Source organism: Taeniopygia guttata, chromosome 25, assembly GCF_048771995.1.
Source record: "Taeniopygia guttata chromosome 25, bTaeGut7.mat, whole genome shotgun sequence".
Taxonomy (NCBI): domain Eukaryota; kingdom Metazoa; phylum Chordata; class Aves; order Passeriformes; family Estrildidae; genus Taeniopygia; species Taeniopygia guttata.
This window is the reverse complement of record NC_133050.1, coordinates 6,711,537-6,726,528: the sequence shown is the minus strand read 5'-3', so window position 1 is coordinate 6,726,528 and position 14,992 is coordinate 6,711,537. Positions and strand designations below refer to the sequence as shown.

At 61.1% G+C, this 14,992-nt stretch overlaps 1 protein-coding gene across 1 annotated transcript; it reads right to left on the bottom strand.

The window, feature by feature from the left end:
• Positions 1-2,152: 2,152 nt before the first annotated feature.
• VSIG8 (V-set and immunoglobulin domain containing 8) lies at positions 2,153-12,089 on the bottom strand. Its single transcript, XM_072918363.1, has 7 exons — positions 12,085-12,089; positions 11,016-11,244; positions 7,338-7,536; positions 6,142-6,306; positions 5,233-5,355; positions 3,631-3,784; positions 2,153-2,324 (listed from the first exon to the last, which is right to left on the bottom strand). The coding sequence occupies exons 1-7, from the start codon at positions 12,087-12,089 to the stop codon at positions 2,153-2,155; spliced, it is 1,047 nt and encodes a 348-aa protein (XP_072774464.1).
• Between the last annotated feature and the right edge of the window lie 2,903 nt (positions 12,090-14,992).

The following is a 14,992-nucleotide window of genomic DNA, read 5'->3' as shown; positions in this document are numbered from 1 at the left end:
GGGGCAGCAGAGGTCTGTCGCCATTTCTGTCGCCTCTGTCCCCATCTCCGTCCCCTCCCTTGTCCCCGTCCCCATCACTCTTCTCTCTGTCCCCATTTTTATCCCATCCATTTTCCCATTCCTGTCCCCTCTGTCCCCCCATTTCCCCTCTGTCCCCATCCCTGTCCCCTCCCTGTCCCCTCCCTGTCCCTCTGTCGCCTCCCTGTCCTCTCTGTCCCCTCCCTGTCCCCTCTGTCCCCCCTGTCCCCTCTGTCCCCCCTGTCCCCTCCCTGTCCCCTCTGTCCCCTCCCCATTCCTGTCCCCATCCCTGTCCCCATCCCAGTCCCCATCCTTGTCCTCCCTGTCCCCTCCCTGTCCCTCTGTCCCCTCCCTGTCCCCTCCCTCTGTCCCCTCTGTCCCCGTGTCACGCCACTCCCTCTCTCAATTAACTCAATTTTATTCCGTTTCCTTTTTCCTTTTTTTCCTTTTTCCTTTTTTTCCTTTTTCCTTTTTTTCCCTTTTTTTTTTTTTCCCTTCCGTGTTTTGGGTTCGTTTTTCTTTTCTCTTCGTTCCCAACCGCGATTCCCGGCCCCAAAAAAAAACCCAAAAAGCCCCAAAAAACCCCAAAAAAGGGGCAGAGCCGCTTTCGGGGCGGGGCGGGTGACAGCGAGTGACAATGACAGCGGGGGAGCTGCGAATGGGGACTGGGGAAACTGGGGAAACTGGGAATGGGAACTGGGAATGGGAACTGGGAATAGAAACTGGGAATGGGATTGGGGAACTGGGAATAGAAACTGGGAATTGGAACTGGGGGAACTGGGAATGGGAACTGGGAATGGGGACTGGGAATGGGACTGGGGAACTGGGAATGGGATTGGGGGAACTGGGAATAGAAACTGGGAATGGGATTGGGGAAACTGGGAATGGGAACTGGGAATGGGGACTGGGAATGGGGACTGGGAATGGGATTTGGGAATGGAAACTGGGAATGGGATTGGGGAACTGGGAATAGAAACTGGGAACTGGGAATGGGAACTGGGGGAACTGGGAATGGGAACTGGGAATGGGACTGGGGAACTGGGGGAACTGGGAATGGGAACTGGGAAACTGGGAATATAAACTGGGAATGGGATTGGGGAAACTGGGAATAGAAACTGGGAATTGGAACTGGGGAAACTGGGAATGGGATTTGGGAACTGGGAACTGGGAATGGGATTGGGGAACTGGGAATAGAAACTGGGAATGGGATTGGGGAAACTGGGAATGGGAACTGGGGAACTGAGAATAGAAACTGGGAATGGGATTGGGGAAACTGGGAATGGGAACTGGGAATGGGAACTGGGAATAGGAACTGGGGAACTGGGAATAGAAACTGGGAATGGGAACTGGGAATGGGAACTGGGGAAACTGGGAATGGGAACTGGGATTGGGGGGAGCTGTAAAAAAAAAGGGACCAAACCCCAAAATAAAGCAACAAAAGCGGGGCGGGGATTTTAGGGCATTTTGTGGGATTTTGAGGCTTTTTCGGGTTTTTTGGGCGGTTTGAGCCGCTCCGCCGTCACTTCTGTGGGCTGGCCCTGTCACTGTCACTGTCGCTGTCGCTGTCGCCGCTGTGGCTCCACGAGGGAACTCCGGACATGGAATTCTTTGGGATTTTGTGAGGAATTTTTTTGGATTTTGTGGGATTTTGTGCTGAATTCTGTAGGATTTTGAAGCTTTTTTCGGGATTTTTGAGCGGTTTGAGCCGCTCCTGCCATCACTTCTGCAGACTGTCGCTGTCACTGTCGCTGTCGCTGTCGCCGCTGTGGCTCCACAAGGGAACTCCGGACATGGAATTTTGGGGATTTTGTGGGATTTTGTGCCATTTCGAGGGGATTTTGTGCGGAATTTTGTAGGATTTTGAGGCTTTTTCGGATTTTTGAACGGTTTGAACCGTTCCTGCCATCACTTCTGCAGACTGTCGCTGTCACTGTCGCTGTCGCCGCGGTGGCCCCACAAGGGAACTCCGGACATGGAATTTTTGGGGATTTTGTGGGATTTTGTGCGGAATTTTGTAGGATTTTGAAGCTTTTTCTGGTTTTTTGAGCGGTTTGAGCCGCTCCTGCCGTCACTTCTGCAGAGTCGCTGTCGCTGTCGCCGTCCCCGTCGCTGTCCCCGCGCTGTCCCCGCGGTGTCACAGCGCGGGACATGTCACCTGGTGTCGCATGCCGTCGTTGCAGAGCAGCGCGGCCCCGCGCTCGTCGCTGTCGCCGTGCTGGCACTGCAGGTAGCTGATGCCATGCGGCGAGTAGGAGTGGTGGGCACAGGCGGCGCAGGGCCGGGGCATGGTGCCACCCGTGCTGCTCCTGCCACAGAGCGGGGACAGCCCCGCGACACCGCGTCAGATGGCACCGGGCACGGGGGTGGCACCTGGTGGCGCCCATTGGTGCCCCTTGGTGACGCTGTGCCACCCCCTGTGCCACCCTCTGGCACCTCTTGGTGCTTCTTGGTGACCCTGTGCCACCCTCTGTGCTTGGTGGCACTCACTGACATCTCTTGGTGACCCTGTGCCACCCCCTGTGCTTGGTGGCACCCATTGGTGCCCCTTGGTGACCCTGTGCCACCTCCAGCAGGATCCTTGGTGACCCTGTGCCACCCCTGTACCCCTTGGTGACCCTGTGCCACCCCCTGTGCCACCCTCTGGCACCCATTGGTGCCTCTTGGTGACCCTGTGCCACCTCCAGCAGGACTCTTGGTGACCCTGTGCCACCCCCTGTGCCCCTTGGTGGCACCTCTTGGTGTCCCTTGATGACCCTGTGCCACCTCCAGTAGAACCCTTGGTGACCCTGTGCCACCCTCTGTGCTTGGTGGCACCTCTTGGTGCCCCTTGGTGACCCTGTGCCACCTCCAGCACGACCCTTGGTGGCCCTGTGCCACCCTCTGTCCTTGGTGACACCCATTGGTGCCCTTTGGTGACCCTGTGCTTGGTGGCACTCACTGGCACCTCTTGGTGACCCTGTGCCACCCCCTGTGCTGGGTGGCACCCAGCAGGACCCTTGGTGTCCCCCTGGCACCCACCTGTGCTGGGTGGCACCCACCCAGTGTCACCCAGTGTGACCCAGTACCACCCAGTGGTGCCCGTTTGTCCCCAGTGGAGCCCAGTACAGCCCAGTACATCCCAGTACATCCCAGTGCCAGTCACTGGTGCCCAGTACATCCCAGTACATCCCAGTGCCAGTCACTGGTGCCCAGCATATCCCAGCACATCCCAGCACATCCCAGTACATCCCAGTACATCCCAGTAGAGCCCAGTGCCACCCAGTGCCAGTCACTGGTGCCCAGCACATCCCAGTACATCCCAGTACATCCCAGTACAGCCCAGTGCCAGTCACTGGTGCCCAGCACATCCCAGTACATCCCAGCACATCCCAGTGCCAGTCACTGGTGCCCAGTACATCCCAGTACATCCCAGTACATCCCAGTACATCCCAGTGCCAGTCACTGGTGCCCAGCACATCCCAGCACATCCCAGCACATCCCAGTACATCCCAGTACATCCCAGTGCCCCCGTGCCCCGCGGTGCCCAGCACATCCCAGCACATCCCAGCACATCCCAGCACATCCCAGCACATCCCAGTACATCCCAGCACATCCCAGTTCCCCCGTGCCCACCTGCAGTCGCTGCAGGCGCGCTGGCACTCCTTGCGCTGGTAGCGGGCGATCAGTGCCCAGATCAGCAGCCCCAGGAGGCTGAGCAGGAGGAGGGAGCCCAGGATGGAACCCACGATGATGCCAGCCTGCCGCCCGCCTGCCGTGGGCACACAGCCTGTCACCGCCGGCCTCGCCGGCTGCCCGGGCACCCCGGGGCACCCGTGCCACCCGCTGCCACCCGCTGCCACCTCAGGGCCACCCAGAGCCACCCAGAGCCAGATTGGAGCCCAGGGACACCCACAGTGCCACCCTAGTGCCAGCCTGGAGCCCAGGGACACCATGGTGCCACCCCAGTGCCACCCCAGTGTGACCCCAGGGCCACCCAGAGCCAGCCTGGAGCCCAGGGACACCATGGTGCCACCCCGGTGCCACCCCAGGGCCAGATTGGAGCCCAGGGACACTGCGGTGCCACCCAGGGACACCTCAATGCCACCCAGGGACACCCTAGTGCCAGCCTGGAGCCCAGGGACACTGCGGTGCCACCCAGGGACACCTCAATGCCACCCAGGGACACCCTAGTGCCAGCCTGGAGCCCAGGGACACCACGGTGCCACCCCAGGGCCACCCCAGGGCCAGATTGGAGCCCAGGGACACCCCAGGGACACCCACAGTGCCACCCAGGGACACCCACAGTGCCATCCCTGGTGCCACCCCAGAGCCACCCTTGGTACACCTTGGCACATGAGACATCCTGGTGCCACCCTGGTGTCCCCAGTGTCACTCTGTGTCCTGGTGCCACCCTGTGTCACCCCGGTGTCCCCAATGTCCCCAGTGATGTCCCCAGTGTGTCACTCACGGGGCGTGGGGTTCAGGCTCAGCTGGCACACCCCAATGTCCCCAATGTCCCCAATGTCCCCAATGTCCCCATGTCACTCACGGGGCGCGGGGTTCAGGCTCAGCTGGCACACCCCAATGTCCCCAATGTCCCCAGTGTCCCCAATGTCCCCATGTCACTCACGGGGTGCAGGGTTCAGGCTCAGCTGGCACACCCCAATGTCCCCAATGATGTCCCCAATGTCCCCAATGATGTCCCCATGTCACTCACGGGGCGCGGGGTTCAGGCTCAGCTGGCACACCCCAATGTCCCCAATGATGTCCCCAATGTCCCCAATGTCCCCAATGTCCCCAATGTCACTCACGGGGCGCGGGGTTCAGGCTCAGCTGGCACACCCCAATGTCCCCAATGATGTCCCCAATGATGTCCCCAATGTCCCCATGTCACTCACGGGGCGCAGGGTTCAGGCTCAGCTGGCACACCCCAATGTCCCCAATGATGTCCCCAATGTCCCCAGTGTGTCACTCACGGGGTGCGGGGTTCAGGCTCAGCTGGCACACCCCAATGTCCCCAATGTCCCCAATGATGTCCCCAATGTCCCCAATGTCACTCACGGGGCGCGGGGTTCAGGCTCAGCTGGCACACCCCAATGTCCCCAATGTCCCCAATGTCCCCAATGTCCCCAGTGTCCCCATGTCACTCACGGGGTGCGGGGTTCAGGCTCAGCTGGCACACCCCAATGTCCCCAATGTCCCCAATGTCCCCAATGATGTCCCCATGTCACTCACGGGGCGCGGGGTTCAGGCTCAGCTGGCACACCGAGTAGCCCACGCGGTTGCTGACCCGGCACTGGTAGGTGCCAGCGTGTGCCACCGTCAGGCTGCGGATCACCAGGTCACCCGGAGCGCGGCCTGGCACGGGACAGGTGGCACTGTCACCAAGGTGCCACCTGGGGACACGGGGACAGGGACAAGGACACGGGGACAGGGACACACAAGGGGACATGGGGACACACAGAGGGACATGGGGACACAGGGAAAGGGACACACAGGGACAGAGGGACATGGGGATATGGGGACAGGGACACACAGAGGGACACGGGGACAGGGACACGGGACACACAGAGGGACACACAGAGGGACAGGGACATGGGGACAGGGACACGTGGACATGGGGACACAGGGAAAGGGATACACAGGGTCATGGGGACACGGAGGGACACAGGGACATGGGACACACAGGGAAAGGGACACACAGGGAAAGGGACACACAGACATGGGGACACGGGGACACAGGGACATGGACTCAAGGACATGGGGACACAGGGAAAGGGACACACACGGGGACATGGGGACAGGGACACACGGACATGGGGACACACAGGGACACAGGAACATGGGGACACACAGACATGGGGACACAGAGACCCCCTCCCCACCACGTGCATCCCCTGAGCCCCCCAAACCCCCTCTGTGCCCACCTTGCAGGGTGCCCGCGGGCAGGGACCCCCCAAACCCCTCTGTGTCCCCCAAACCCCCACTGTGCCCACCTTGCAGGGTGCCCGCGGGCAGGAACACCCCCTGAGCCCCCCAAACCCCCTCTGTGCCCCCCGGGGGGGTCCGTACCCACCTTGCAGGGTGCCCGCGGGCAGGAACAGCCCCAAACCCCCTCTGTACCCCCCGGGGGTCCGTACCCACCTTGCAGGGTGCCCGCGGGCAGGCGCCCCCCGCCGTAGCCCTCTGCCAGCTTTGCCCACTGGTAGCTGAGGGGCGCGGCCCCGCCCCGGCTGAAGCAGCGCAGCAGCACCGACCCCCCCTCGGTCAGAGCCCCCTCGCTCCAGCACTGCGGGGCCGCCGGCTTCTCTGCTGGGACAGGGGACAGTGTTGGGGACAAGGGACAGGGACAGGGACAGGGGACAGGGACAGGGACAGGGACAGGGACAGGGACAGGGACAGGGGCTTCTCTGCTGGGACAGGGACAGGGACAGGGACAGGGACAGGGACAGGGACAGCGGCTTCTCTGCTGGGACAGGGACACGTTGGGGACAGGGACAGGGACAGGGACAGGGACAGGGACAGGGACAGGGGCTTCTCTGCTGGGACAGGGACACGTTGGGGACAGGGACAGGGACAGGGGGACAGCACTGGGGACAGCGACAGGGACAGGGACAGGGACAGGGACAGGGACAGCGGCTTCTCTGCTGGGACAGGGGACAGCGTTGGGGACAGGGACAGGGACAGGGACAGGGACAGGGACAGGGATAGGGACAGCGGCTTCTCTGCTGGGACAGGGACAGTGTTGGGGACAGGGACAGGGACAGGGACAGCGGCTTCTCTGCTGGGACAGGGACACGTTGGGGACAGGGACAGGGACAGGGACAGGGACAGGGGACAGGGGACAGGGATAGAGGGGACAGGGACAGGGACAGGGACAGGGACAGGGACAGGGACAGGGGCAAGGGACAGGGACAGGGACAGGGACAGGGACAGGGACAGGGACAGGGGCTTCTCTGCTGGGACAGGGGACGGTCAGGGACAAGGGACAGGGACAGGGACAGGGGGACAGCGTTGGGGACAACAGGGACAGCAGCTTCTCTGCTGGGACACGGCACAGCATTGGGGACAGGGGGACAGCGGGGACACAGCAGGGACAGCGGTGGGGACGGCCGGGGAGGGACAGTGCCACCAGGGGCCACCAGGAAGGAGACTTGGGAGTGGCACAGGGGACACCATCAGTACCACATGAGGGGGGCACAGGTGACACCACCAGTGCCACCAACATGCAACACGTGACCACAAGGAACCAAGGCCACCTCGGCACAGGGAGGGGAGGGGACAGGTGACATCAGGGCCACATCGAGGGGTCAGCAGAGCTACAGCGGGATCGCGCTCACCTTGCACGGTGACAATGACCTCGTGCACGGCCACCGTGTTCTTCTTGACGCGGCACTGGTAGGTGCCGGTGTCGCTCTCCTGCAGGTCGGCCACGCGGATGGAGGCGTCGCGCTGGCCCGGGTCCGTCTGCACGAAGGCCACGCGGTCCTGCAGCCCCGAGCTGCCGTAGTTCACGTGGTGGTCCTGGTAGGACAGGAACTGGGGACACGGGGACAGCGTCAGCGCCGCCCCGGTGATGGGGCTGGGTGAGGGGATGGGTTGGGGTTGGGGTTGGGTTTGGGGTTGGGTTGGGGTTAGGGTTGGGTTTGGGGTTGGGGTTAGGGTTGGATTGGGTTGGGGTTTGGGTTGGGTTGGGTTTGGGGTTAGGGTAGGGTTGGGTTGGGTTGGGTTTGGGGTTGGGTTGGGGTTTGGGTTGGGTTGGGTTTGGGGTTGGGTTGGGGTTAAGGTTAGTTGGGTTTGGTGTTCAGTTGGGGTTAGGGTTGGGTCTGGTTTGGGGTTCGGTTGGGGTTAGGGTTGGGTTGGGTTTGGGGTTTGGGTTGGGTTGGGGTTGGGTTGGGGTTTGGGTTGGGTTGGGGTTGGGTTTGGTTTGGGGTTCAGTTGGGGTTAGGGTTGGGTTTGTGGTTGGGTTGGGGTTAGGGTTGGTTTGGGTTTGGGGTTGGGGTTGGAGTTGGGTTGGGGTTAGGGTTGGGGTAGGGGTTGGGTTGGGGTTTGGGTTGGGTTGGGTTTGGGGTTGGGTCGGGTTTGGGGTTGGGTTGGGGTTAGGGTTGGGTTGGGTTTGGGGTTCAGTTGGGGTTTGGGGTTGGGTTGGGGTTAGGGTTCGGTTGGGTTTGGGGTTGGGTTGGGGTCGGGTTGGGTTTGGGGTTGGGTTGGGTTTGGAGTTGTGTTTAGGTTAGGGCTGGGTTAGGTTTGGGTTAGGGGTTGGGTTTGGGTGAGGGGTTCAGTTGGGGTTAAGGTTGGTTAGAGTTTGGGTTTAGGGTTGGATTGGGTTTGGGGTTTGGTTTGGGTTAGGGTTGGGTTGGGTTTGGGGTTCAATTGGGGTTAGGATTGGGTCAGGTTTGGAGTTGGGTCGGGTTTGTGTTAGGGGTTGGGTTGGGGTTAAGGTTGGTTAGGGTTTGGAGTTCGATTGAGTTTAGGTTAGGGTTAAGATTGGTTAAGGTTCGGTTGGGTTTAGGGTTTGGGTTAGGGTTGTGTTTAGGTTAGGGTTAAGATTGGTTAGGGTTAGGAGATTGGTTTAGGTTAGGGTTAAGGTTAGGTTGGGTTTGGAGTTGGGTTGAGTTTAGGTTGGGGTTAACATTGGTTAGAGTTAGGACTTGGGTTGGGTTTAGGGTTGGGTTAAGGTTGGTTAGGGTTGGGTTTAGGTTAGGTTTAAGGTTGGTTAGGGTTGGGTTTAGGTTGGTTAGGGTTAGGAATTGAGTTGGGTTAAGGGTTGGTTAGGGTTAGGGTTAGGGTTAGGGTTAGGTTTTGGTTAGGGCTAGGGTTAGGGTTAGGGTTAGGTTTTGGTTAGGGTTAGGGTTAGATTTTGTTTAGGGTTAGGGTTAGGTTTTGGTTAGGGTTAGGGTTAGGTTTTGGTTAGGGTGTGGGTTAGGTTTTGGTTAGGGTTAGGGTTAGGGTTAGGGTTAGGGTTAGGGTTTGGGTTAGGGTTAGGTTTTGGTTAGGGTTAGGGTAGGGTTAGGCTCAGCTCTGGTCCTGCTCCTTTCCTGCCCCTCCCTGCTCACCCTTCCCTGTCCTGGGCTTTCCCTGCTCCCCTTGGACCCCTGTGTCCCTTCCTGTCCCTGATTGTCCCTGATTGTCCCTGCCTGTCCCTGCCTGTCCCTGATTGTCCCTGATTGTCCCTGATTGTCCCTGCCTGTCCCTGATTGTCCTTTTCCCTGCCCGTCCCTGCCTGTCCTGTTTTTCCCTGCCTGTCCCTGCCTGTCCCTGCCTGTCCCTGCGTCCCTGGCCGTGCTCCAGCCCAGCCCAGCCCAGCCCAGCCCAGCCCAGCCCAGTCTGGCACTCCCAGACGCTGCCAGACCTTGTCTGGCCCTGCCTGTGCCTCTGACTTGTCCCTGCCTGTCCCTGCCTGCTCCTTCCTGCCCGTCCTGACCTTCCCTGTCCTGCCTGTCCCACTTTATCCTGCCCATCCCAGGGTTTCCTGACCCTGTCTGGTCCTTCCCTGCCCTTCCCTGTCCCTGCCTGTCCCACTTCACTCTGCCCATCCCAACATTTCCAGACCCTGTCTGATCCTTCCCTGCCCTTCCAGACCTTCCCTGTCCTGCCTGTCCCACTTTATCCTGCCCATCCCTGCATTTCCAGACCCTGTCTGATCCTTCCCTGCCCTTCCCTGTCCTGCCTGTCCCTGTTTGTCCCTGCCTGTCCCACTTCACTCTGCCCATCCCGGCATCTCCTGACCCTGTCTGATCCTTCCCTGCCCTTCCAGACCTTCCCTGTCCTGCCTGTCCAGCCTGCTCAGCTGAGCTCCATCCCATCCCATCCCATCCATCCCATCCCACCTTGTCCTGCCTGTTCTGCCTGTCCCTCCCTGTCCTGCCTGTCCCTTTTTGTCCCTGCCTGTCCTGTCTGTCCCTTTTTGTCCCTGCCTGTCCTGTCTGTCCCTCTTTGTCCCTGCCTGTCCCACTTCATCCTGCCCATCCCAGCACTTCCAGACCCTGTCTGATCCTTCCCTGCCCTTCCCAACCTTCCCTGCCCTTCCCTGTCCTGCCTGTCCCTCCCTGTCCCCACCTGTCCCGCGTGTCCCTTTCTGTCCCTGTTGTCCCTCTGTGTCCCTCCCTGTCCCTCTGTGTCCCTGCCTGTCCCACTTTATCCTGCCCATCCCAGCATTTCCAGACCCTGTCTGATCCTTCCCTGCCCTTCCCAACCTTCCCTGTCCCTCCCTGTCCCCACCTGTCTCGCGTGTCCCTCTCTGTCCTGCGTGTCCCCACCTGTCCTGCGTGTCCCTCTGTGTCCCCCTCTGTCCCCACCTGTCCCCCTCTGTCCCCACCTGTCCCCCTCTGTCCCTCCCTGTCCCGCCTGTCCCTCTGTGTCCCCCTCTGTCCCCACCTGTCCCTCTCTGTCCCTCTCTGTCCTGCGTGTCCCCCTCTGTCTCTCCCTGTCCCTCTGTGTCCCCACCTGTCCTGCATGTCCCTCTGTCCCTCTCTGTCCCTCCTTGTCCTGCGTGTCCCTCCCTGTCCCGCCTGTCCCTCTGTGTCCCTCTCTGTCCTGCGTGTCCCTCTGTGTCCCCGCCTGTCCCGCCTGTCCCTCTGTGTCCCCCTGTCCCTCTGTGTCCCTCTCTGTCCTGCGTGTCCCTCTGTGTCCCTCTGTGTCCCTCTGTGTCCCTCTCTGTCCCCCTCTGTCCCCACCTGTCCCTCCCTGTCCCGCCTGTCCCTCCCTGTCCTGCGTGTCCCTCCCTGTCCTGCATGTCCCTCCCTGTCCCTCTGTGTCCCTCTGTGTCCCTCTCTGTCCCCGCCTGTCCCTCTCTGTCCTGCGTGTCCCTCTGCGTCCCCCTCTGTCCCCGCCTGTCCCTCTCTGTCCCTCTCTGTCCCTTTCTGTCCCTCCCTGTCCTGCATGTCCCTCTGTGTCCCCCTCTGTCCCCCTCTGTCCCCGCCTGTCCCTCTGTGTCCCCCTCTGTCCCCTCTGTCCCTCTGTGTCCCCCTCTGTCCCCGCCTGTCCCCAGCGCCCGGCGGGCTCCCCCGCGCCCTCACCACGTTCTCGGGGCCGGGTCTCTCGGGCGTGATCTGGATCCACTCGATGCCCACGCCCTGGGGCCCCGCGTCCTCGGGCTCCAGCACGTAGGGACAGCCCAGCTTGACCGAGTCGCCCTTGGCCAGGTACAGAACCTCGCGGCCCTGGCCATTGATCCGGACGGCCACCAGGAGAGCTGGGGACAAGGGCACGGTCACCCCAACATGGCACTGGCACCCCCAAATGGCACTGGGACCCCCGAAATGGCACTGTCACCCCCGAAACGGCACTGTCACCCCTTCAAATGGCACTGGCACCCCCAAAACGTCACTGTCACCCCCGAAATGGCACTGGCACCGCTTCAAATGGCACTGTCACCCACAGAACGGCACTGTCACCCACCAAAATGGCACTGTCACCCACCAGAACGGCACTGACTCCCCCGAAATGGCACTGGCACCCCCGAAATAGCACTGGCACCCACCAAAATGGCACTGGCACCGCTTCAAATGGCACTGTCACCCATCAGAATGGCACTGTCACCCCCGAAATGGCACTGTCACCCATCAGAATGGCACTGTCACCCCCGAAATGGCACTGGCACCCACCAAAATGGCACTGGCACCCACCAAAATGGCACTGGCACCCACCAGAACGGCACTGGCACCCCCCGAAATGGCACTGTCACACCCTTCAAATGCCACTGTCACTCTCTGAAATGGCATTGTCACCCACAGAACGGCACTGTCACCCCTTCAAATGGCACTGTCACTCTCTGAAATGCCACTGTCACCCCCCAGAATGGCACTATCACCCCCAAAACGACATTATCACACATTGAAATGGCACTGTCACCACTGAAATGGCAATGTCACCCCCCAGAAAGGCATTGTCACACCTCGAAATGACATTATCACACATTGAAATGGCATGGTCACCCCAAAATGGCACTGTCACCCCCTAAACGGCACTGTCACACCCCAAAACGACATTATCACACATTAAAATGGCACGGCCACCTCAAAATGGCACTGTCACACCCCGAAACGGCACTGTCACCCCCCAGAATGGCACTATCACCCCCAAAACGACATTATCACGCATTGAAATGGCACGGTCACCCCCAAAATGTCACTGCCACCCCCTAAACGACATTGTCACCCCCCGAAATGGCATCATCACACCCCGAAACGGCACTGTCACCCCCCAAAATGGCACTGTCACCCCCCAAAATGGCACTGTCACCCACCATAATGGCACCCAGGGGCACCTCACAGCCCCACACCTGCGGCACAGGGACCCCAAATCTGTGCCCCGACACCCCTGACCCCACAGCTGCAGTTTCCCACCTGGGGGGTGTAGGGTCCCCAAATTCATGTCCTCACCCACCTGCTGGCACCCCCTGACCCCACACCTGCATCCCCAAAAACCCCAAACCTGGCAGCACCAAAACCCCAAACCTGGCAGCCCCAAAAACCCCACACTTGGATCCCCAAAAACCCCAAACCTGCAGCCCCAAAACCCCAAACCTGGCAGCCCCAAAACCCCAAACCTGGCAGCCCCAAAAACCCCACACTTGGATCCCCAAAAACCCCAAACCTGGCAGCACCAAAACCCCACACTTGGATCCCCAAAAACCCCATACCTACATCCCCCAAAACCCCAAACCTGCAGCCCCCAAAACCCCATACCTGCAGCCCCAAAACCCCACAAATGGCAGCCCCAAAAACCCCAAACCTGGCAGCCCCAAAAACCCCACACCTGCAGCCCCAAAACCCCCACACTTGCAGCCCCAAAAACCCCACACTTGGATCCCCAAAAACCCCACACCTGCAGCTCCTGACCCCACACTTGGCAGCCCCAAAACCCCAAACCTGGCAGCCCCAAACCCCAAACCTGGCAGCCCCAAACCCCAAACCTGGCAGCCCAAAACCCCACACTTGGCAGCCGCAAACCCCAAACCTGCAGCCCCAAAACCCCAAACCTGCATCCCCCAAAACCCCAAACCTGGCATCCCCCAAAAACCCCACACCTGGATCCCCAAAAACCCCACACCTGCAGCTCCTGACCCCACACTTGGCAGCCCCAAAAACCCCACACTTGGATCCCCAAAAACCCCACACCTGGATCCCCCCAAACCCCACAACTGCAGTCCCAAAATCCCAAACCTGGCAGCCCCCAAAACCCCACACTTGGATCTCCAAAAACCCCAAACCTTGCATCCCCCAAACCCCACACCTGCAGCCCCAAAACCCCACACCTGGCAGCCCCAAAACCCCAAACCTGGCAGCCCCAAAACCCCAAACCTGGCAGTCCCCAAAACCCCAAACCTGGCAGCCCCAAAACCCCACACTTGGATCCCCAAAAACCCCAAACCTGGCAGCCCCAAAACCCCAAACCTGCAGCCCCAAAACTCCACACCTGCAGCCCCAAAAACCCCACGCTTGGATCCCCAAAACCCCACACTTGGATCCCCAAAACCCCACACCTGCAGCCCCAAAAACCCCAAACCTGGCAGCCCCAAAATCCCATACCTGCAGCCCCCAAAACCCCACACTTGGATCCCCAAAACCCCAAACCTTCATCCCCCAAAACCCCACACCTACAGCCCAAAAACCCCACACCTGTCATCCCCAAAACCCCACAACTGGCAGCCCCAAAACCCCAAACCTGGAAGCCCCAAAACCCCAAACCTGGCATCCCCCAAAACCCCACACCTGCATCCCCCAAAACCCCGCAACTGGCATCCCCAAAACCCCAAACCTGCAGCCCCAAAACCCCAAACCTGGCAACACCAAAACCCCACACTTGGATCCCCAAAAACCCCATACCTGCAGCCCCAAAAACCCCACACATGAATCCCCAAAAACCCACACTTGGATCCCCCAAAAACCCCACAATTGGATCCCCAAAAACCCCAAATCTGCATCCCCAAAACCCCACACCTGGAAGCCCCAAAACCCCACACTTGGATCCCCCAAAACCCCACACATCCTTCCCCTCGGTCGCATCTCCCGCCCCGCGCACCCGCGGGGATGTCCCGGGTGGGTCCCGGGTGGGTCTGGGTGCCCTCGGCGCTGTCACCCCCTGGGCTCTGTCCCCCCCCTGGCAGCCCCGGTGCCACCCTCGGGGCTCGGTGCCACCCTCGGGGCTCGGTGCCACCCTCGGGGCTCGGTGCCACCCTCCGTGCCCACGGGAGCCACGGGCGTGCCCGGGGGCGCGTCCCGCGCTCCGCCCCGGTGCTCGGAGCATCCCCGGGAGCCGCGGCCGTACCTGGCAGAACCGCGAGCAGCAGGAGCAGGCTGGCACCGTGCCCTGCCATGGCGCTGCGAGGACGAGGAGGAGGAGGAGGAAGAGGAGGACGGAGGAAGGCTCCGAGGGCACCCGGCCCGTGCGGGGCCTTTTTGAGGCGCTGGACCGCGGCCGCTCCTCCCCGTGGGGAGGATTCCTGCGGGATGAGTGAGTGGCTCCGAGCTGTGCGTGGCTGCCGCCCTGCTCCGCTCCTACCCACTAATTAATTAAGCAGCGCCCGACCCGCCGGACCCCCGCCGGACACCGCGGGGACACCGCGGGGACACTGCGGGGACATCCCGCATGCGGTGGGGACAGCGGGACAAAGGGGCTGGAGGTGGCCCCGCGGGTCCCGCAGGGGTTCGGGGCTGGGAGAGGGACTGGAAGGGTTAAAGGTGTGGCGGGACCTGGTGGGGTGGCAGGGACAGGGACAGGGACAGAGGGACAGGGACATGGCAGGGGCAGGGACATGGTCAGGACAGGGACAAGGACAGGGACAGGGACATGGCAGGGACAGGGACATGGTCAGGACAGGGACAAGGACAGGGACAGGGACAGGGACAGGGACATGGCAGGGACAGGGACAGGGACACGGACACGGGCAAGGACAGGGACAGGGACATGGCAGGGACAGGGATGTGGCAGGGACAGGGATGTGGCAGGGACAGGGATGTGGCAGGGATGAGCAGCTGGGACAGGATGGATG

What these genes read in the sequence shown, in the direction of transcription:
- VSIG8 (XM_072918363.1), bottom strand. An exon ending in GACCCGGCCCCGAGAACGTG is followed by an intron (nt 7,537 to 11,015) that starts GTGAGGGCGCGG and finishes CCGTGTCCCCAG; the next exon opens with TTCCTGTCCTACCAGGACCA. An exon ending in GGTCATTGTCACCGTGCAAG is followed by an intron (nt 6,307 to 7,337) that starts GTGAGCGCGATC and finishes CTGTCCCAGCAG; the next exon opens with AGAAGCCGGCGGCCCCGCAG.